The sequence below is a fragment of the Ursus maritimus genome, unplaced genomic scaffold, assembly GCF_017311325.1.
Source record: "Ursus maritimus isolate PB19 unplaced genomic scaffold, ASM1731132v1 scaffold_21, whole genome shotgun sequence".
Classification (NCBI taxonomy): Eukaryota; Metazoa; Chordata; class Mammalia; order Carnivora; family Ursidae; genus Ursus; species Ursus maritimus.
The window spans coordinates 36,203,731-36,228,237 of record NW_024424564.1 but is presented as its reverse complement, the minus strand read 5'-3'; the positions used below and the strand labels follow the sequence as shown (position 1 = coordinate 36,228,237).

The window sequence follows — 24,507 nt, the reverse complement described above, 5'->3', positions numbered from 1 at the left end:
TGATCAAAAAGCACTTTAATAAATTGGTTTTAGTTTTCACCCTTTCCAACTTACTCTAAATAAAAAATAAGTGTAAAACACAAATAAGATTAGTCTTCCCAACTTTAGTATGTATAAATAAAAATGACAATTTTTAGATAAAATACTTAGTTCTATAAGAGAAATTATATCAGCCAGAAAACACGTTAGCCAATCCCTCCCTACTTATAGTCACACAAAACAGACTTCCAAAGAAAACTGACCAGTGAGATGGTTACATTTGTGCTCTCAGCTATAAAGAATTAAATTTAAAATGCATTCACTCTTCCATCTTCTGATGAAAGATAACCTATTCTCAGGAACAGTGTGAGCACTGTTATGGTAGTCTAACTCTTAAATGGAAATACGAGCTGAGATACAGTTTACTGTAATAACGTAGCTAAGAAACCTTTGAAAATTAGCCAAGGATCAAAGTATTTACGTAAGTTCAAGATCTTATCTTAGGATGAAAGGTAACACGCGTCCTTAACATACTTTTAAAAGAACATTGAAATTAAACCTTTCAGTCACAACCAGTCAAAACTTTAATTCAGAATGTTTCTTAAATATCAAATTTCTCTTCACAGACGCTATGTCCATTTTCTTCATAATCTTCTCTTGTTACTACCATATCTTCAAAATCGTCATTCTCGGATATCAATTTTCCACCTTCCCAGGCATAAGTAATAGGGCTACAAATAAAGTTGAAGTAAGTGAACCCAGATGATTTTACAGAACTGAAATGCCAGAAAACATCCATTAGTAACTAAAACGTGGCAATCTCTACCCAACCTGATTTAACAGAAAATCACTTAAAGTGTGAAAATAAGCATAAGCTTCATAGGAATAAGGTAAACTAAGAAAGAAAAGAACCTTGGTCACCAGTACATCTAAGTGTTCTTTTTTCCCCCTGTGCCCTGAATTTATAGACCCTCCACCTCCAATAAAAAAACAAGAATACAAAAGGTCAAAAATGCATAAAAGGAAAAACACTGTCATAACTGGATCTAAATTCTGTATGTGGCAAAGATATGTCATCTATTTTGCACAACAACCCATGAAACAACTATTCTAACTCTCATTTTACATATTTGGAAAATGAGATTCAGGGAGGTTAAGTGTGGGACTACAATTTAACCCAGAACTATTTTAGTCTGTGCTTTTGCTGCTACACTGTTACTTCTAATGAATGAAACACTTACATGATAGGACATGGTAAGCAAAACTGGAACACATAAAACATTTAGTTTGGCTTATCTTCAACCAAGGTTATACTTTGTGTTATGATGCAATTCTATTTCTACTGTTCCTCTCCCCCAAATCAGTTTAAAATCTCAAAAATGATGAAAAGTTAATAAATGTTTTTCTTATTCATTGTATCTCCTAACCTTTAAATATATATTTACCTACATACATATAACATATATATATATATATATATAAAACAGATGTACGATAGAGATTTGATGAATAAAAACTATTTCAGTGGATCCCTTGGCCTATAATGTATGCATGACTTGCATTTCAAATGCAGGATAAAAAGCGCGTGGGGGGTAAAAACAAAACAAAACAAAAGTGTGGGGAATAAAGAAACATGGTAGAAAAAATAATAATAAAATAAACACACAGGATAAAAATCCAGTATGCTTCACATTCTATAAAGTATATGAACATTAATGTGATAAAAATCATTCCAATACCCAACAACTGTTTATTCTTTAATCTGATAGCTATAAATTAAGTGAGGAGATGAAGGCCTTTATTCACTGCTATTGCTTTAGAAAAATTCTACTTTACTTTAAAACAAAACTCTAAAATAAGAGTCAGTCAGGTATACTAGGGGCGCCTGGGTGGCTCAGTCAGTTAAGAGTCTGACTCTTGATTTTGGCTCAGGTCATGATCTCAGAGTCATGGGATCAAGCCCTGGGTCAGGCTCTGTGCTGGCCATGGAGTCTGTTTAAGATTCTCCCTCTCTCTCTGCCTCTCCCCCCAACCTCCCCTTGCTGTCTCTTAAAAAAAGTCAGGTATATGGGGTATTATTTGCAACTCTGCCACTTAAGACTGGGACAGCAGTGAGAAAGTGTTATTTAGACATATATTTGGTAAGAGACACGTATTTGTTCCCGACTCAAGATAAAGAGAACTAAGTTTTAGCCTGGTCACTGCTATTAACTTACTATAAGGCCTTTGCCAAGTCATGAGCCCTTGTTTCTATATTTACAAACTAAAAACGTTGAACAGAATGTGGCCCCACTAAGCTCCTTCCCGAGGAACAACATTCAGTATCTTCGCATCAAGCTGCCATAGCCCACTGAAATGTCAAGTTTATTATTTTAACTTTTGAGAAAGGGAAAATGAGGATTCCAAAGGTGAAATAAACCTGCTAGAACCAGACTTTAAGCTCAAGTCTACCTATTGACTGTTTTATCTACAAAATGATTTGTATGTTTTATTTCTATCGCAGCCAACACTTACTTTTCAGGCAGCACAACTGAAACATCGTAATCTGTTGGAGTGAGACATCGAACTTCTGAGTAAACCCGATCTCTAAATCCTGGGAAAAGGGAATTTCCTCCTGTCAAAACAATGTTCTTAAAAAAATGCGGCTGCATTTCTTTAAGAGGGGGGAAAAAAAAGAAGAAAAGGCATCAGAAAACCTGTCTCCTTATCTTTCCAGAAAGACAGATATGAGGGCTTAGGCAAGAGCAAACAGTTACAGTTACTGGTTGGGAAACTATATAATTTTTTAATAACCATAAAAATTATTTAAAATTTATAAGATTTTATAATGAAGTTAAACTTTACACAAATTGACCCATTAAACAGAGTGAAATATGACCTCATATATCTTTAAAAGAAAGACTAAGGTGAAGAGGCTGAACTACTGACTACTTGTATCCATATGTAAGCTAATACATAAATGAGTAACATTCCAGCAGCAGACGTTTAGTAATTATATTTGTCCTTCCCTAAAATGGAGGAGGTCTTTCTGTAGGCTGCGACTGTGAGCTAGGGTAAGGCTAAAAAGGAGGGCCTTCAAGGCATTTTAACTTGGAAGCCCAAACTTCCATGTTATCTGAGACAGACCTATTTATTGTACAACATTTACATTTGATAGTGAAAAATACTCATGATCCATAATAAAGGATCTTATGTTCTATAGTCATTAAAGTTGCATGATCACAAACCTTATTAGGTGCCATATGGTTAGCTGGAGTTAAAAGCCACCATGGGGAAATCTATGAGGAATTAATAAATAATGGGCACCACACCTATGGCTTCCATTCACAATAGAGGCACAGGGTTCCCTTATACTGACACTGAGTCTCATGACATTAAAGCAGTGTAGTGTAAAATGCTGTATAACACTACCTTCAACTTTATATAAAACGTGAAATTGAGACATTAATATGAAAACAGCTGTGAAATAACTACATTAAGGTGATGGCATTACGTGATTTTTTCTTTCTTTTTTTTTTTTAAAAGGGAGGAAAGGACATTAAAGGAGCTAGATTTTCTCCAAAGCCTGGACTGTTCCTTATGAACTGGGAACACACTTTCAAGATATAAAAGTCCTCTTTAAAACTCTAGAAAATTATTTAGGTGAATTCTGCTTCAGGAAAACCCACACATCACTGGGAAGCACCATACTTCAGCCTTATTAAAATTAACTTCCTGTATATTAGTCCAAATAAAACTGAAAGGACAAACCAGTCCCATCAATAGCTAAAAACCATCACTTTGTTAAATTGTAAATTTCTGTTCTGTGTAAATCTGAGTTAAATTAAAACTTTTCTAAAACAGGTACAGCACTTTAATAGTCATGAAGAGATTAATTTCTTCAAGTTTAAGCAGACCATAACTTTTCCTGTATCAAATTTCTAATCTAGGACTAATAAAGAATTATTCAAGTGCATTATGGGATCTGGAAATCTCTGCAAATAAAAACAGGTTTGCCACTTGCCCGAAATTACTTAGAAACCTCAGATGATTTCTCTATAGTTCACAGAGCGTCTGATTTTTTTTAGAAATACCATTACCATTCAATACTTTAGTTATGTACCTTCAGGTAAGTTCTGAATTGAATAGACAATAGCTTCTGGAATACCCATTTCTTGAATGCCTATATCAGAAGGATTAAACAGTATTTCTGGAACAGCAAATCTCTCATTGGCCAGACGAAGAATTTGTTCCCCAGATTTATATTTTCCACTTAACACCATCTCCTCCCGTGGCTTAAAGAAAAATAAGATAAAAAAGTTTAAGCTACATTATCTAGTCCATATGACTAAGAACATTTAGTAACATGTTATTACTAATACAATAACCATGTTCTTGGAAGTTTCAGGATTCTCAAAAGTTAGAAAAATGCAGCCCCTCTCTGTTACCTAAACCACACAAATAAATAATTGCTCACTCTAAATGTAGCTATTCCCCCAAAGATGATCTCGCCTTACTCCTTTTTTTTTTCAAGATTTTTATTTATTTATTTATTTATTTGACAGAGAGAAAGAGAGAGAGCACAAGCAGGGGGAGGGGCAGGCAGAGGGAGAGGGAGAAGCAGGCTCCCCACAGAGCAGGGGGAGTCCGATGTGGGACTCGATCCCAGGACCCCAGGATCATGACCTGAGCCGAAGGCAGTAGCTTAACCAACTGAGCCACCCAGGCGCCCTGGCCTTATTCCTTACATTTTAAAACAGAAAGAAAGAAAAGAAGAGAGAGGGGACTTCTTAACCTGCCTATAATAACAGACTGACTTCAGTTCCTGGAGAACAAAGAACATACTCTAAAAAACATGTAGTGTGTCTTACGTTTTTATTACTACTACCTACTTTCACTCTCCCATGTATGCATGTATGTATGTACGTATGTATTTTTAAGTAAGCTCTACGCCCAACATGAGGCTTCAACTCATGACCCCGAGATCAAAAGCTGCATACTTTACAGACTGAGCTAGCCAGGCACCCCCACTCTCCTGTTCTAGATGTTTATTGGACGTTGTGGATGTATTCTATCAAGATTTCCCCTTTCCCAGGCAACCCCCTGAAGTCCCCTCCCTTCTTGGGAGCTCTGTACTATCACTTTGCTATCACTCAATAAACCTTGCTTTGCTGCCCCCCCAAAAAAAGATTTCCCCTTTCCCTTGCACAAAAAACCCTAAATATTTAAATTCATGTATTCAATCTTTGATTTAAAAATCTATGGACTTCATTAATGAAATTTTTTTGTTATTTATTTTCCACTGAGCTATGTTCCTGAAGGGGCCAGAAAAAATCACCTTCCATAACATTCTACATCATTAAAATAATGGTCCTTCCAATTTTACTAAAAATCATCAGCTCTTCTAGATTCACTTATAGACATTCGTGTGCAATTATATCTGCAATTTTCCTCCAAAACAGGGCATAACCCAATCTTGTATATAAGTAAAAAATACTTAAAACATATAAAAATATTAATAATTACTAAAGAGTAACGTATTTAAAGAATATTATAGATCCCTTAATATAATCAGTCATCTGTTCTCTGTTCAGATTTCTGCTTCCTCAAAAAGGCTTTTTCTGACTTCCAAATAAAAGGTCCTTCCATTAGTCTCCACTATCGTTCTATATTATCCTTCATAGTTTATATTATTCACCATCATATACCTACTACCTAGCCCATAATGAGTATTCAATAAATTCTTAAACAACAGCATGCAAGTCAACAATGTGCCATTCATTGTATTAGGCATTTTATATACATTATCCCATTGAACTCTCACATAACCCCATGAGGTAGGCACATTTTCCTTTTATCAATGATGTAATTGGGTTTGGCAAGGTTACATGATTCGATCAAGATCATTCATCTAATAACCAAAAGCACATACAATATATTCCTTCCACTACATTGCCTCTCTTAACCTGGATATAATTCTGAATTCTATCATTTGGAATTTGGAAATTCCAAGTTCGAAACATTATTCTTAAATAAGAATATCCAAAAATTACACAATTTTCACAATACTTTAGAAAGAGAAAGGAAAACTCGAATCACTTTTAACCCAATAAACTACTGTTAAAGTAGCAAAGAGGAAAGCATCGTCTCAGAGTATTCTTCCTTCTTGGGCAGAAAGGAAAGTATCTCCTATAAATTTATAAATTCACTTAAAAGTGACACTGACTTGAGTTTAAAGGATATAACTCACTTTGTCAACACTTGAAATAAGCTGAAACAGACACAGACCTGGGAGAAATTCAGTTGACAAAACACTAGTGAGTATGTAGTCCATTACCCAGATTTTACAGAAGAGGATCATGTGATTGTCCCAGGCTCAGATATCTAAACTAGTGGAAAGAGCCAGAACTAGATATCCTTGTTGAATGTTGGCTCTAAAACCATTAATCATCAGTATGTAATATGGAACTACAAGTAGTTACTGTTTTAAGAATACAACTCCGAAAAAGATTTTTTTAGACATAGACAAAAGAAGGAATTTATAAGGGTTGCTTTGAGTTGCTATTTTAGTCAATGTAGGCCATGATTACTACACAGCCTCATAAATTTTGTTCTGAAAATGTAAAAGAAATGAGCAGTTTAAATTACAATGGCTCTGCAGAAACTGTTACTGTAATCATTAATCATGAGCCAGATTTTCTCAATTTAAGTCCATCAAGTACATTACATTTCAGGAGGCATCCCCTTTCTGATAAGAGATAAAACTGGAATTTGTGTCAGCTGTAATCAGTAACAATATTACATAGCTTATTATTGTTATTGTTACTATCATAAGTACTAGAAAAGGAAGATTGTACCTTTTCCCAGTTATTCAAAAATATTCTTGAATAAACTATCAAAGTCCAAGTTTTAACAATATCCTAAGTATAAGGGCTTTCAAATAATCATAATTTTTTTTCATTTTATGTAGTTATTGCTTTCCTAATTTCATAAACATATATCAACTTTCATCAAAGTTGTCGCATATCAGGTAACAATGAAGTTAACTAAGTACTAAATACAAAATATCATTTCTTTTTTTACTCTCCTGAAAATAACACATTTTAGGATTAATCCTAACATATACTAAACAAAATTGTTTCTAAATCTTAAAATTATTAAGATATACACATGATTTTTTTTGTTTGTACTTTTTGGTTATTTTTTGGTCTTTTCTTTTTCAATATACACATGGTTTAACATGTACAGGTGGCTCTTGAACATGGGTTTGAACTACATGGGTCCACTTACATGGGAGATTTTTTTACAATATGGTACTGTAAATGTATTTTCTTTTTCTTATGACTTTCTTAACATTTTTTCTCTAGTTTACTTTATTGCAAGAATATAGTATATAATGCATATAACACACAAAATATGTGTTAATCAACTTTATGTTATCAGTAAGGCTTCCAGTCATCAGTAGGCTAGTGGTAGTTAAGTTTTTTTGGGGGGGGAAGGGAATGTCAAGGTATACACAGGTTTTCAACTGCATGGGGGAGGGGGATGTCGGTTGGCACCCCTAACCCCCACATTGTTCAAGGGTCAACTATACTGTGAAAAAATTATAAATTTTAACATTAATTGAAAGTGAAGATTAAACTATTATTTTTGAAATAAAAATTCAATGTAACATTCCATCATCTGGCAAAAGTCCAGGCCAACTGACTCTGTCCACTCAATTGATAACAAGGAGTCTACACTGAGTTAAAGAAGCTTAGCCTATAACCAGATACTGATCACAAAGCCAAAGGCCAATAAAAGAGCTGCAAACAATATTATGTGGCTTCTGCCTTATTTTCTCCAAAGATGAGTAGTAAAACAATGGTCACTTGGAGAAATAACCACATCCCTATTGGCTCACTATGTAAGGTATGGGTTTGAGAAAACAGGGCTTATAATCTGGCAAGGAGAAAACTGGCTACGTTTAGTCTAGTAAATTGATAGGTGTCATTTGCAGGGCAGGAGAGAATTACATTAAAACAAATTTTTCCCCCCCAAAATTTTTTTTTCCAGACTTAGCTGACAGTGCAATCATCTGGAAGAGATTTTTAAGATTAAGTTTTCAAACACGGATTTCCAGGGACAGGAACTGAGAACATAGATACAGATTACTTTTCAAATGCCCTGGGTGATTCCAATGATCAGTCAAGTTTGGAGAAATTGGGAATCACTGAGACTTTACTCAGGGCCCATCCCTGTGAAATACAGATTACTTTACCACCATTGATTCTAGAAAATGCTGTAAATTATCCGTAAAGTATTTTCTATAACTGGAGTGTTTTAATGAGCAATAATATACAAAGATGGTGTTATCTATATATTTGCAGTTTTCGTTGTCCACAGGAAAAAATACACTTTTGATATCTTAAAGTGTGAGCTTCCAGTTCATGAAAAAGCAACCTGATCTCATAATCTGTCCCAACTCCCACTTTGGGAAGCCAACCTAGGTCCTTCCACAAGTATCTGTCTCTAAGAACATTACAGAGTGATTTCAATTTTATGAGGCCTCCTCAGAATTCTGATTTGTATTTCACCTCAATAATATGTTCAAAAAATTTTTTTTAATTTCAGGCATATAAGGAAGTATAATTAAAATAAGCACAAAATTAAAGAAGTATAAAGCCCATATATCCATCTAGTTTGATACAACTTTATAAATTAACACTCCCCTTTTTAATTTGGTGTTATCACTTACATACAGTTTTATACTTCTACTTCATACTTACGTATTTCTAAGCAACATAAATTACTCCACACAGCCTGAAAATATACAGATCTTCCTAAAACTTGCTTAAAGACATTATCATATCTTTGATGTTTTAGACAGAAACATGTTTTTGAGCTGTACACTTGATTATCATGTAGCTCCACTTCATTTTCACTACTGCTTATTTTATAAAACGAATATATCAAAATTTATTTATTTTCCTCCATTAGTGGATATTTGGGCTCTTCTCAATTTTTCACTCTTTTAAAGTATACTGCAATGAATGGTATCATACACATTTCCTTACGGAAACATGCTTACATTTCTGACCAAAGATTTTTCACTTCCCAACAGTCCTCCATCAAGCCCGCTAAAAGGGCAACCTTCACATTTACCGAAACAGAACTGATAGTTTACCTGAGCTGTTTAAAGAAAGGGGAAATTATTTTGACATCCAAGATAAACTGCTTCTCAACACTTTCAAAGTGCAACGGATTTTGCCCTTTTCAACTACAACCTGATCATATCAGACCAAACAAGTAAAATTCAGCCATGTTGGCTATATCAATAACTTTCACAACTGGCAAATAACCAACTTCTAACTGGATTTAAACTAATTCTTAAGAAAATAGAAAAGGGTTAACCAGAATATAAATAACGATACTATCTATCTCCGGATTTTTCCCATTTGCTATCATTCAGCTGACGGTTCTTTCTCTAAATAACTTTAAATGAGATATTTATTAATCATTTGTACACTTATGTCTACAGAAACAAACAGTCAGCAGAAGACCAGTTATCAACAACTCTGTAAGACTCTACCAAATCCAGCTAGATGTTTTTCAAATCTGACTGAGGTGGTCACGTCAAGCAATGTCATTGAGGATTTGAAAAATTACCTTACAAAAGCCCTTTTTAATTGTACTGAAGTCAGGCAAAACATAGTCTATCATTACTGTATTTTCTTCTCCTTTCAACCTAGAAAACAAAATAGGGACTTGTGAAAAAATTAACTACGTATAACATTACCCAAGAATCAACTTTCTAATTCTTAGATTACTATTATACATACTTTGCAATATCCATATCTCTATAAAAATCCTGAGACACATAGCACACATCTTCTTTCACTTGATTAATCACATGTGTTTCATCCATAACATGTAGCTGCCTAAACAGAAATAAAAACTGTAAAATTTGAAATGGAAAAATTAAGTATAATTTACAATTACTTAAAATATTTTTTCTGGAATTAAATCTTTGGGTAACTGATTTTTTTTAAATATTAAATTTTTGAATGTGTAAAATATTTACAACTTTATAGAATAATCATACTTCCATTATATTTAATCTCCACATTATCCCTCTGAGGGCAAATATTAGTCCAGTTTGCAGAAAGAAACTGAAAACAAAGGCTTTAAATTAGGTAACATCTATTAGAGAGCAAACTTTTTCCTCCTTCAACCATTCTGAATAAAATCTTGCTAAAATGACTTAACCCTCTGCACTTTCTTTTCTGATCAGAGTAGTGAGTTAGCATGCAGTACCTAACACAGTAGATGTTTAATAAATATTTGATGAGTGAACCCAAGAAACACAGGCTTAATGAAGAAAACAAAGATGCTTTTAAAAACAAACCTGAAGACAAAAACAAATGGAAAGATATTCCATGCTCATGGCTTAGAACAATTAATGTTTTTAAAATGTCCATACTACCCAAAGCAATCTACAGATTCAATGTAATCCCTATCAAAATGCCAATAGTATATTTCAGAGAACTAGGACAGATAATCCTAAAATTCACATGCAGCAACAAAAGATTCTGAATAGCCAAAGCAATCTTGAAAAAGAACAAAGCTGGAGGTATCATAATCCCAGATTTTAAGATTACTAAAAAGCTACAGTAATCAAAACAGTATGGTACTGGCAGAAAAATAGACACATAGATTAATGAAACAGCACAGAGGCCAGAAATAAATCCAGGCTTATAATAATCTATGGCAAAGGAGCAAGAATATATAACAGGGAAAAGACAGTCTCTTCAATAAAGGGTGCTGGGAAACCTCACTCCGTACATAAAAACAAACTGAAAAATGGATTAAAGACCTAAATGTGAGATCTGAAATCATAAAACTCCTTAAAGAAAACATAAGCAGTAATCTTTTGGACACTGACTTTAGCAACATTTTTATAAATATGTGTCCTCACATAAAGGAAATGAAAGCGAAAATAAACTATTGGGAGTACACTGAAATAAAAGTCTTTCACACAGTGAAGGAAACCATTAACAAAATGAAAAGACAACCTACTGAATGGGAGAAGATATTTTGGATATCTTGGATATATTTGGATATATTGGAAATGATCTACCTGTAAGGAGTTAATATTCAAAATACATAAAGAAATTTTAGAACCCAACACCAAAAAAACAAATAATCTGATTAAAATGGGCAGAGCACCTGAATAGACATTTTACCAAAGACAACATACAGATGGCCAGCAGACCCCTGAAAAGATCTCAACATCACTATTATCAGGGAAATGCAAATCAAAACAATGAGATATCACCTCACATCTGTCAGAATGGCTAGAATCAAAAAGAGAAGAAGTTACAAGTGTTGACAACAACATAGAAAAAGAGAAACTCATGCATTGTTGGTGGGAATGCAAACTGGTGTAATCACTGTGGAAAACAGTATGGAGGTTCCTCATAAAAACTGAAAATAGGGGCGCCTGGGTGGCACAGCAGTTAAGCGTCTGCTTTCGGCTCAGGGCGTGATCCCGGCGTTCTGGGATCGAGCCCCACATCAGGCTCCTCCGCTAGGAGCCTGCTTCTTCCTCTCCCACTCCCCCTGCTTGTGTTCCCTCTCTCGCTGGCTGTCTCTATCTCTGTCGAATAAATAAATAAAATCTTAAAAAAAAAAAACAAAATAGAAATATCATATCATCCAGTAAAAAATTCCACTATCGGGTATTACCCAAAGAAAACAAAAACACTAATTTGAAAAAAATATATGCACCCCTGTTTATTGCAGCATTATTTATCACAGCCAAAATATGGAAGCAACTCAAGTGTCCAATGATAGGTAAATGAATAAAGAAAATGTGATATGTATACACACACACACATACACACACTGGAATATTAAGCAGCCATAAAAAGAATGAGATCTTACCATTTGTGATAACATGGATGAACACAAAAGGTTTTACACAAAATGAATAAGTCAGAGAAAGACAAATACCATACAATTTCACTTATATGTGGAATCTAAAGAACAAAACAAACCAAAAACAGACCCATACATACAGAGAACTGGTGGTTGCCGGAGGAGACGGGGAGGGGGGTGGGCAAAATAGGTGAAGGGGAGCGGGAGGTACAGGCTTCCAGTTACAGAATGAATAAGTCACAGGGATGAGAGGTACAGCATAGGGAATATAGTCTACGTACTGTCATAGCATTCTATGGTGACAGATGGTAGTTACATTTATAGCAAGCACAGGAGTTGTCAAATTCCTATGTTGTACACCTGAAACTAATGTAACATTGTGTCAACTATACTAAAATAGAAAACATACAAAAAAAAGATGTAACAAAAATGTGAAGTTATTTCCTTTGAATATTTATCTCTACACATATGTACTACATACGCTTTCCGTTTTAGACTAAACATAATCTCCATTTTCTTATGCTATCGTTCTTTAAAAATACGGTTATTTACTGCCCCATAATATTTATTAGAGGGAACTATTAAAATGTATTTTTTAATGTTCCTAGTGTTGGAAGTTTAGATCGGGGAGGAAAGATACTTGTATGTTTATAAACGTGGACTTTGGTTTTGTTGTGTTTTGGTTATTTTTAGGTAGGCTCTCTGCTCAACATGGGGCTTGAACTCATGAGCCCACGATCAAGAGTCACATGCTCTATCAACTGAGCCAGCCAGGTGCCCCAAAGACTTTGGCTGAATCACAACTTAGCAACCAAGTTACTTTACCTCTTTGGGACTCAATCTCTTCAATCTAAAAGGGTAATAATAGTAAGATCACCAACTTAACACATCTGTAAAAAGTAAATGATTCTAATTATACATGTAAAGTGTTTAGCACAGTCCTTATACTCAATAAGTAAAAAACATTATTATTGCTTCCTTTTGCTTTTTGTTATCTTCATATACACCATATTCTACCTTCTTTAAAATTCACTGTTGCACCAATGAGAAGAAAAGATAATTAAACTATGACACTTCTAAGGTACCAACAATGGGAAGATGCATCCCAACTAGACATGTGAGAAAAGCGTAACTCAAAATTGATGCAATATAGGTATTTTTATCTGTATCGCAGATTATCTCATTATTCATACTCTAGGACACAGAATTTGAAATACTGTTAGTATCTTGGTGTATTGCCAAATTGTTTACCAGAGAAGTTATTTCAAGTTATGCTCTGATCATTAGCAGCCAGCACCACAATCTGCAACATCTTTTTCTTTTTTTGGAATATCACCTTTTGAAAAAAATTCTATTAATTTGAATTGTAAAAGTTGTGGTATTTTAATTTGCATTTTTCTACTAGGAAGTGCCATGAAAAAGAGGACTTCTTATTTGTTAACTCATACAACCCAATCTCCTAAATAAATGCTCGATAAATATTTTAACTGAACTTGTAATTCCTACAGATGTTTAACATTTTTTATGTCTGAGAATTATCCATTTATATCCTTTGACTGTATGTAATTCTAATGATTATCTGTGCCACTGATCATTTGTTTTCTGAGAATCATCTAGTAGCCATTTTATACCAAGGTAGTGCTTTTCATTTTCTAATTTTTATTTATTTATTTATTTATTTTAAGGTAGTGCTTTTCTTAAGGATTGATAAGAGCCCTCAGTATATTAAGGATAACAACCCGGCATCAAACTTGTTTCAAGTTTATTTCTCAGGCTTACATTTATATTAGTTGTGTTTACAACTGCTTGAAATCAGTGGTTTTCCAGACTAGAAGAGGACAAAGAGGGATTAGAGTGCTGGTAATATTCTGCCTGAGCTGTGTTCTGGTTACTTGGGTATATTCTGTTTTTAAAAATTCACTGAGTTGTACATTCAAGGTTTGTAAACTTTTCTATATGTGTTTTACCTTGATAAATTTTTCTTTTTAAGTTGTATGTCGGGGGCACCTGAGTGCCTCAGTTGGTTGAGCATCTGACTCGGTTTTGGCTCAGGTCATGATCTCAGGGTCATGAGATCAAGCCTCACATTGGGCTCTGTGCTCAGCACAGAGTCTGCTTGAGATTCTCTGCCTCTCCCCACCGTTGCCACTCTCTCTCTCTCAAATAATAAAACAAATAAAATCTTTTTTTTTAAAGATTTTTAAAATTTTTATTTGAGAGAGAGAAAGAGAATGAGCAGAGGGGAAAGGCAGAGGGAGAGGGAGAAGCAGGCTCCCTGCTCAGCAGGGAGACTGACATGGGGCTGTATCCTAGGATCCCGGGGGTCATGACCTGAGCCAAAGGCAGATTTAAACAACTGAGCCATCCAGGCATCCCTAAATAAATAAAATCTTAAAAAAAAAAAAGATGTAGGAAAATTATATCCTTTATTATTTCTTCTACTATTTTTATTCTTAACAACTCAATTAAATATTTTCTTGTTGTGGTTTTATTTTTATATTTAAGCCTTAAATGCATTTGGACCTTAGTGTATGAGGCAAAGGAAAATTCTTCTCTAAACAGCCAACTTTCCCTGTATCCTTTCCTGAATAATCAATAGTATATATTACTTTTTCCTTTTATAATGTTTGAGTCAGAATTAACTATTCAGTCTCTTTGATCTACCATTTAATTCTCATCTAAGTATCACAATTTAAAATGCTTTATCATCTACTAGAGAAAGCCTCCTTTCACTATTATTCTTTCCCATAACTATTTCTTTTTTTTAACTTTTTATTTTTATTTTTTTAGAGAGAGCGTGAGTGTGTGAGTGGTGGGGGGGAGGGGCAAAGGGAGAGGGAGACAGAGAATCTTAAGCAGTCTCCACACTCAGCACAGAGCCTGCCACAGGGCTCAACATGGGGCTTGATCTCAAGACCCCCGAGATCATGACCTGAGCTGAAATCAAGAGCCGGACACACTTAACTGTAACTGACTAAGCCACCTAGGCGCCCCTCCCAAAACTATTTCTAAATATTTTTGCCCAGTTGTTCTTTCCAAATTCATCTTCAACAGCCTTCCTTTTTAAAATTCACGAAATTTTTTTCAGTCAGCATGGAGGAATGATTTAATACACAAGCCCTGGACTCAAACTGCCTGGGTTCTGGTTAATGTCCTCATCTGTCTCAACTTTCTCTGCCCTTCAAATTTGCTGCTTCTAATCTGATGGGGATAGGGGAACTAAATATCTAAACCTTTTGAAACTGAGTCCAATTCTGTTTGGTTCTACAATGAATAACATTCATATAACCTTAACATGTATATGCTATTTATGAGTCCTCCATTTTTAGAATTAATGTTAAGCAAGGCAAGAAGACTTAACTACAGTAAAAAATCACACATAAATGTTATCTTAATAATTAAGAAGAAATGATATAGCATTATGTTTAATGAAAAAAGTCACTGTCTAAAGGTTACACACTATAGGATTCTGTTTCTTGAAATAACGAAACTATAGAAGTGGAAAACAAATTAGAGATTGCTAGGGGAGAGGGACACGGTAGGGAAGCAAATACAAACGGGTAGCACAAAGGAGATCCTTGGGAGTGATGGAAGAGTTCTACATCTTGACTGTGGTGATGTTTACATGAAGCTATACATGGGATAAAGTCGCACAGAAATACACACAAATGCATGTAAAAAATGGTGAAAACTGGAAACAATATTGTACTAGTGTCAATTTTATCATTTTGATACTGTAGTAGTTATATAAGATGTTACTAAGGTCACACAAGGCTCTCTGTACTATTCTACAACTTCCTGAGTCTGTAATTATTTCAAAATAAAAGTTTACAAATGTGCTACAGCTGGGTAGATTGGATAAGGGGAGTGGGTCTCTCCTGGGAGTAATGAAAATGTTCTAAAAATGTTCTAATACATTAAAAACCATTGAAAATGTATACTTTAAATGGGTGAATTGTGTGGATATTTATTATCTCTCAATAAAGTTGTTTAAAAAATAATGGTATATCTGACAGAAGAAGGAAAACGTGGGAGGAAAGGAGGAAGGAAATGCAGATTCACTTATTTTCTCATATGACATAGAGGGGAGGTAAGAGATATTGACGGTGTCATACCAGCCAAAGTTAATGTAGTGAGAAATTGAAATTTAAGAATTCTACTTATAAAACAAAAAATCCCACTTAAGTTTTTAAACAAAATAAAATTAAAAATAATACCATAAATAAAATTTAGGAAAGGGAGAGGAGTTAGCATGCGGCTAAGTACACTAATTCCTCATCTTTGAATGATGGATAGTCAACTAATATTGGTTAATTCACAAATATCAATATATTATTAAGGCTCATAGAGACTAAAAATATAAAAGATAAATACAGTTTAAAGACCATACTTTGTGTGGAATGGAATTGACATGAGAGACAGAAAGGGGAAGTAGAGATTTATTTTCCTTTGAAACGCTTATTTCCTTAAATGCATTTTTAATTTGTTTTATAATGTGTAACATTTATAACTTCTTATAACTTCTAAAATTTTAAAATATTAAACTCCCTAGAATTTGGAAATATCCAAATTTTGATGGACACTAGCATTTTAAATGCTAGGAAGTTTTCTTTCTTCTTTTTTTTTTAAAAAAGATTTTTACTTATTTGTTTCACAGAGCGAGAGAGAGAGAACACAAGCAGGCAGAGTGGCAGGCAGAGGGAGAGGGAGAAGCAGGCTCCCCGCTGAGCAGGGAGCCCGACGTGGGGCTTGATCCCAGGACCCTTGAGATCATGACCCGAGCCGAAGGCAGATGCTTAACCGACTGAGCCACCCAGGTGCCCCAGCTTTTTTTTTTTTCTTTCTCTCTCTCTTATTAATGAGCTCTACACCCACTGTATGGCTTGGACTCATGACCCAGAAATCAAGAGCTGCATGCTCCACTGACTGAGCCAGCCAGGCGCCCCACTAGAAAGCTTTTCAATTTGAACATTATTTGTATTTATATATGTGATATAGTTTTCAAAGCAATAATACAAAATTGTCACCTGAAGTTACAATTAATGGTTAGAGAATAATTTTAAATTACTTTAAAAAATTCAGCAGCAGCAGCTGCCCCCCCCCCCACAAAAATTAAAGCTAAGTATTACCTGTAAGATATGATCTCCTTTAGATGATTGGTTAGGAGTTTTCCTCCCACATTTATCCTAAAAAGGGAGAATCAAATTTGGTTCAGTTTATCACACATTTCATTTGGTATTAACCTAAGAAAAACATGAAAATTTAATGCAACTCACCGAATAATTGCTTCTTTTTTCTTTTTACTTCTACAGTAAGGAACTATATGTGTAAAGGAATATCCACTATCTACAATGATACAGCATAACTCGGAAGGATTATCTCGAAAATACCTATGTGCACTGAGAGCACCTGCTATTTAGAAAAAGATTAAAGAAAAAAGTGCATTAAATAAAAATGTACTTAAAGCAATAAAGAAAGGCAACAAATTAAGGCAAACACAAAGACAAAAACTTTCCTTTATTTCTAAATGCTAATTTAAAATAATATTCATAATTGTCACAAGCCCTCTGCAGAATTTAAGCTAAAACATCACAGTTTTGTGGTAAATGTGATTAAAAAATTTTTGTCATCTATTTTTAAAGGCAAATATTCATGACTTAATTATTTTAACATCATAACTTAATTATGAGCATTTATTACACACTGGGCACTATTCTAAGAACTCCATGAGTATTTGTGTTTTAATCCTCACAATTCCATTTTATGGATGAAGAAACTGAAGCACAGAGAAGTTAAATAATATACCTAATGTCATACAATTAGAAAGTTACAGAGCCAAGATTCAAACCTGGGCAGTGTGATTCTAGAGTAAGGTTTCTCAACCTCAAAACTACTGGCATTTTGGGCCAGGTAATTCCTTGTTGCTGGAGGCTTTCCTGTTCATTTTAAGATGTTTGGCAGTATCTGTGTCCTCTACCCACTAGATGCCAATAGCACCCTCCCAGTTGTGACAACCAAAATGTCTCCAGACATTGCCAAATGTCCCCAAGGAGCAAAATCACCCTTGAAGAACACTGTTCTAGAGACTGTGCTCTTAACCATTATAGCATAATATCACTCACATAGACTTAAATTATCCAAGCTAAGTACTTTCATTGTACAGTCATGTAATATAATTCTAGCCTTTCATAAATTTACTTCCAGAGATATTTTCAGATTGTTTTTCCACATATTGGCAGGCTGAGCTATTAACATTATTTCAATCAATAATAATAATGATAGCAAACATATCAGTGGCAGAAAAGGTAACTACCCCAGAAACAATAATCTTTTAGAAATTAAAAATATGTGGCTAGTGGGGCACCTGGCAGGTTCAGTCAGTACAGCATGTGACTCCTGACCTCAGGGTTCTAAGTTTGAGCCCCATGCCACAAACAGAGATCACTTAAAAAAAAAAAAATGTGGCTAGTAACTTCATTAGGGAGAAAATACTGTATTAGTAAAAAGATGAAGTGAGGAACGTCTGATTGGATAATCTCTAAGAGTCCATCTAATTTTTAAATTCCAAGTTTTATTTTCTTCAAATCTAAAAGAATGTCACCCCATATTCTTGAATTTTAAGTGTTTCTCTTTACCCTATTCATATCTATATTCCCATTACTTAATTCCAATCAAAACTTTAACTCACCATTTACTCTTAAGACTGCTTGGAACTGATATTCTTCAAATAGGATTTCATTCATTGATTCTTGAATTGAAGTGAAGTTAAAGTATGGTTCTGTAATAATAATGTTGGTATCTAAAAAATCAACCTATGAGAGAAAAAAAATCCCACAAGTTTTATAATTTTATAGTTACAAACACTTGTTTCACATATATAAACAAACGTATTAAATCTTCGCAATAATCCTAGAAGACAAGTCTTACTACTAACCCCATTTAATTGGCAAACTGAGGTACAAAAGAGTTGAGTAAGTTACCAAGGTTCATCTAACTAGTTAGGGACATAGCTAGGATTTAAGTCCAGAAGTCTGATTACAGAATTCATGCACTTTGTTTTTTATTAAATTTATTATTTAATTTTACCTCTCTTAATGGCAGCATTAATAAAATGGTACTATCAAATTGTTTGAAGATCAGTATGCAAACAAAATGAACAATATAACTACAAGCATTAGATACTTTGTTTTCAAAGTTAAAAGGCCAGAAGCTTTAGCACATTTAATGTTTACATAATTCTCTCCCACACTCTTAAGAAGCATTAAAAACGAGTATCTGCTCACTATACCTAAAATTACACTACAGACATTAAAAGCACAAAATTCTCACATAATAGTCACAATTCAGGTATGTGGGCAAAAATATTTTATAGTGAAAATAAAAATGAGATAGTGAATTGGTCTAATAATAGTAGACATGTGAAAATCTTGAGTTTCATACAGACTCTCTTAACTGCAAATTCAACTTCTATTCATTTATACTTACTTAATATTTAAAAAATCAAAACTAAGAACAGTGTATTAGTGACTTAAATGTATACTAGAAACATAATCAAAAGTTAAAGCTAGATACCTCAATTGCCTTCAACCCCAATCCCAGACTTATTCTCTAGAATCTGCCCTTGGTCTTTCCTCTCTACTGATACTGCCTTATCTCGCATGTGAAATAACGACACTGCCTTCGCAATGCCCCTTCTGCCCTGGTTCTCCTTTCATCCTGCTCTGTCTTCTGTACTGCTAGCATAATTATCAGCAAATATTTTTCTAATCAGAAATCTGATCATCCTCCCCAAATGTAGTTTTCACCACAGAAGTCTTCCCTTCTATGACTTGACATTGCCTATGAAATAATGTCCATACATTTGCAACCTCATCACTCCCTTCAATCCATCTTTTTTTTTTTAAGATTTTATTTATTTATTTGACAGAGAGAGAGATAGCCAGCAAAAGAGGGAACACAAGCAGGGGGAGTGGGAGAGGAAGAAGCAGGCTCCCAGCAGAGGAGGGAGCTGGATGCGGGGCTTGATCCCAAGACCCTGGGATCAGGCCCTGGGCCAAAGGCAGAGGCTTAACGACTGAGCCACCCAGGCGCTCCCCCCACCTTCAACCCATCTTACAGTGTATGCTGGTAAATGCTCAAGAACCAGATCTCTGAGGTGGGGCGGGGGGTGGGGGGTGGGGGGAAGCCCTGATCTGTAGGGCTTACCACTTTCTGTGTTATAAATACTGTCATAATGGCTGATTTCCAGCTATCCTGAAGTCACCAAACTCTGAACACAGAGTTGGGAAGAGATGCACATAATTGGTTCTCATGAGCCAGTATGACCCAACTTTCAGCACAAGACTATTCAGTAAAAATTCTGAGTCTATTCATTTTCACACCATGCACTCTTCCCTACCAGATTTTAGCACAAGTAATCTCAAGTCTGTGTTACTATTCATATACATGCATATTTTGGCAGTATACATAATTTTTAAAAGTTAAAAATACGACTGATATAAATACACAGTGAACATGTGCAACAGATTTATTTAAGTCATATTAAGGCATAAGCTAGCTTTATATCCTATCATGTTGGTTCTTGCACTAACATGAGTTAATAATTCTTATTGCGGTAATTTTTCATTTGAGTAAGACATGGAAATAGAAATTTGAATACATACTCCAATTTGTTACCTGATACATTTCTTTTCCAAAAAGGTAATCCCAAACTTGTCTTTGAACATCCCAATTCACCAAATAGCCCTAAAAAAAATTCTTGCATAAATTATCACAAATATTTGAATAATTTTTAAAAATCATATTAATATATTCTAAACCATTAATTTTTCTTTATGGTTACTTACACTACTCAAACATCATTTAAGGAGATGCCCAACTCCATACTTACTTTTTTTTAATGTGTTCATCTCATTTAGCTTTAACATAAACAAGTAAAATTCAGTACCTACAATCAGTAACTAAGTCATGGCCATTTATTACTAACAAGACAATTTAATTTCAATTTTTGGTTTTAATAAGATCTTATTTAAAATTTAAATACTTTTTCTTAGAGATCTAAAAATATTTCCATACATACAAAATCTTAATTATACATTTAAAAATTGTCTTTACATTTAGGTCTATATTGCTAGAAATGACATATAATTGAATTACCTTCTGAAAAGGAAGGATGTAAAAAAGTCCAGAAGGGTCCTTTATTTCATCTATCTGGTTAGCCGTAAAAGTTTTAAGACGTGCTGTTTTTGACCTGAACTGACAGTTAGGAATTACCCTATAAACAAAGAAATAATATAATTATTCCCTAAATACTCACTTCCAAAAAATACAATGACCTTAACTACCCCCGTCTGTGACAAAAAATATCCACAACCAGTGGATTTTGTCTTCGAATAATAAAAAAATGTCTTTTTTTAAAGTTCTAATATGCACTAGACTCTACACTGGACCCTTTATCTTTCTCAAGTAATCCTTAAAAAAATCCTTCCAGGTGGGTATTGATCCTGCCACCACACAGATGACAGTCAGGGCTTAGGTAAAGTTCTTGGTCTTTCTGGCTTTAATGTGGAAATCTTTTTCTTTTCTTTTCTTTTTTTTTTTTTTTTTTAAGATTTATTTGTTTATTTGAGAGAGAGTGCAAGCACACAGGAGAGGGAGAAGCAGACTCCCCACCCAGGAGGGGGAATCCCAGGACCCCAGGATCATGACCTGAGCTGAAGGCAGACACTTAACTGAATGAGCCACCCAGGCACCCTTTTAATGCGGAAATCTTAATATCATTCTGGTAAAAGATTTACAGGTTCAAAACTCTTGCCATTAAAACTAAGTCTCTAGGATGCCAAAGATTTTCGATTAGCAAGATGCTATAGGGTACACAAGTAGGAAGTAGTTTTAAATATGGTTGCTGCCCACCACAGGCTTACAGTCTGGTTAGGAAGATAAACTAGAGTCATCAGCAACCATACATGTATACGCATGTATGTGTGTGTGGAGGGAAGGAGGGGGGAGAGACGGAGGAGGGACGAACGGCGGGAGGGAGGGAGAGAGGAGGAGAGGGGGAGAGAGAGAGGGAAAGTATATTGGGATAATAGTGTAAAAATGTTTTGTTTCTGCTTATTTCATTTACTATGCTGTCATTTTCTCTATGTTTAAATATTCTTTGAGGACATGATTTTTTTCTTTAAAGATTTATTTTAGAGAGAGTGCGCGAGAGAGTGCAGGGGCGAGGGGACTTAAGGTAGAGGGAAAGAGAGAATCTCAAGCCAACTCCCCTTTGAGCGCAGAGACCAACCGGACTCAATCCCTGACTCTGACATCATGACCTGAGCCGAAATCAAGAGTCTGATGCTCAAAGTACTGAGCCATCCAGGCGACGGGAGGACGTCATTTTTAAAAACTACACTGTAGTCAATCTTATGGTTATATCATAATTTTAGTCAATTTTCTATTCTTGAGTATTCGGCTTGCTTTCTTCCTTCCTTTCTTTTTTTTTTTTTTTTTTTTTTTACCATACACAATGTCTATAGTATAGAGCATCCTGTATTTACTCTTATCAAACACTTCTAACTTATTCCTTAGGTAACTGATAACAGACTTAACTGTGTCAAAGGATAAAAACAACGATACACATCGCCAAAACATTTTCCAGTAGACTAACAATTTACATTCCTGCGCGGTTTGTCCACTTTAAAAAAGAAAAAAAGGAAAGGAGGAAGCGGGGGAAATTCTCTGTAAACATTAGAGAAGAGCATCTTTTCTTCTCTCTATATACATATATAACTATATATTTTATGAATGCCATTGTAGTAATTTTGTTAAATCAACTCTATCAATCAGCCAAAGAGCACTACGAAGGGCATAGACACGAAGCCTTCGTCTCCAATCAGTACGACAACTGTTTTAAACTTTTTTGGGGTCACAGAACCCATTGAGGATCTGATGGAAGCCATAATTGCGCTCTCAAGAATATGCATATACACATAAATGTCCACGATGCCTGAGGGCTTATGAACGCTGTACGCATCCCTCCATCAGGAACCGCTTCTCTAGAAGCCTATTTTCCTGAGCTATTTCCTGTTACGAAAGGAAACGCACGTCCCACTTCCGGGGCCGCGTAGCCTAAATTAACACCAAAATACCAGTTCAAAGCATCCCAGTCGGTCAGCTCCAACCAGAACATCCTTCTGACGCAGGTTAGGGCCACGTAGGGGCATTTGCAGTTTACTGTGACACTGAGATGAACCGGAGTCTGTGAAACCACTACGCGTCTGTCTTGTCCTAAGAACCGAGAGAACACTTACGACACATTTTCATGGCTGTAACCGATTTTGGCATGGTAGGCTCCGTTATCCAGCACTAAAGTCGTCATTTTAACGTGAACCACACGGCCACCGCTTTCTTCTCCTGACACTTCGGCTCCCGCTTTTTCCGGTACTCTATGGTTTGCGGAGCGGAGCGCAAGGGCGCTTCCGGTCTCCCTTAGCAACTGAGGACGCCGGAAGCCGGAGACTGCGCTCCCTGCCTGCGGGTCAGGGAGTTGTGCAGTTCTCAGCCTAGCGGGTTTACGTCAGGGCGAGATCCAACAAGGGTGGAAATGGCTCAGTGCTTTTTCGCCCATTGCACTGCGTATTTGTCCTCTACTTCGCATATTGACTCGCTCCTACAAGTTTCTTCTAATCCCTGTAGTGAACCTATAGCTTTGTACCTGTGTGTGTTCTCTAGTAGTATTGTTCAGTGACATTTCCTAAGGAATAAAGTGCAAAACCATACACAGCATGGAATTGGATATGAAGTCTCTTCAGCCTCATTCCCGACAATGCCGATTTGACTGTAGGGTCCAACCACCCTTCAATACAAACATGCTGTTCCGTCAACTGTCTTGCTTTTCTACTCATTCATATTCTTCCCCTGCCTACTTGTACTTCATAACACAGCTCCGTCGTTCCTATCTAAAAAGGTTTCTTGACATCTCACGCTACTCTGTCCTCTCTGCTCTTAAATTTAGGAGCTCCTATGTGTTCTTGTAATGCCCCGGGCTAACTCCTGTATATAATAATGGATTAGAGAATGAATTTTGTATTAGAATTCACACTCCACCACAAAATGGCTGTGTAACCTTGCCCGATGAAGATGATAATGTTTAACACAAAGTGCTTAATACCTGAGAATAAACTTTCTAAGACGTTTATACGTATATTGACTAACTTAATCTTTAAATTTATGAGCTATTATTGAAATCAAAGACTGATTAATAGTGCAGTCTCTGCATTCAAACTCCTGGGCCAAATGCTGGCTCTTACTAGATGCTGTGGACAGGATAGTTCATCTCTCCATGCCTTAGTTTCCTCATCTGTAAAGTAGAGTAATATTAATAACACTCCCTTGCAGAATTGTTTTATGAAGAGTAAATGACAAAAGCCAAGTACCTGGTGGTAGTAATCATATCATCATTATCATCTTTTTGTCATATAATCATTCTCCTTTTTTAAAGATTTTATTTAAGTAATCTTTACACCCAGGGTGAGGCTGGAACTCACAACCCCAAGATCAAGAGTCACATGTTCCATCGACTGAGCCAGCCACCCCATATAATCAGTCTCTTAACTTGCACAGATGGCAAACTCCTTGAAA

General features: G+C 35.3%; 1 protein-coding gene across 4 annotated transcripts; it reads right to left on the bottom strand.

Annotated features, from left to right (window-relative positions):
* Positions 1-23,319, bottom strand: ACTR6 (actin related protein 6). 4 transcript variants are annotated; one of them, XM_040637369.1, is made up of 11 exons: positions 23,178-23,319; positions 21,034-21,151; positions 20,554-20,622; positions 18,566-18,689; positions 17,154-17,289; positions 17,007-17,063; positions 9,780-9,878; positions 9,607-9,685; positions 4,082-4,253; positions 2,494-2,632; positions 1-755 (listed from the first exon to the last, which is right to left on the bottom strand). In XM_040637369.1, exons 1-11 carry the CDS (start codon positions 23,243-23,245, stop codon positions 581-583), a joined length of 1,236 nt encoding a protein of 411 aa, XP_040493303.1. In that variant the 5' UTR covers positions 23,246-23,319; the 3' UTR covers positions 1-580. The 4 variants fall into 4 exon arrangements, with proteins under 4 accessions (XP_040493303.1, XP_008703946.1, XP_008703945.1 ...); XM_008705724.2 differs by having other exon boundaries at positions 1-710; XM_008705723.2 differs by having other exon boundaries at positions 17,154-17,286.
* Positions 23,320-24,507: the final 1,188 nt, after the last annotated feature.

Bases quoted from the DNA above. Each gene is read 5' to 3' on its own strand.
- ACTR6 (XM_040637369.1), bottom strand. From the start codon at position 23,245: ATGACGACTTTAGTGCTGGATAACGGAGCCTACCATGCCAAAATCGGT. The intron at 20,623-21,033 runs GTAATTCAATTA...AATTTTTTTTAG, and splicing joins ACATCCTTCCTTTTCAGAAG to GGCTATTTGGTGAATTGGGA. The intron at 17,064-17,153 runs GTGAGTTGCATT...CTCCCTTTTTAG, and splicing joins AAAAAAGAAGCAATTATTCG to GATAAATGTGGGAGGAAAAC.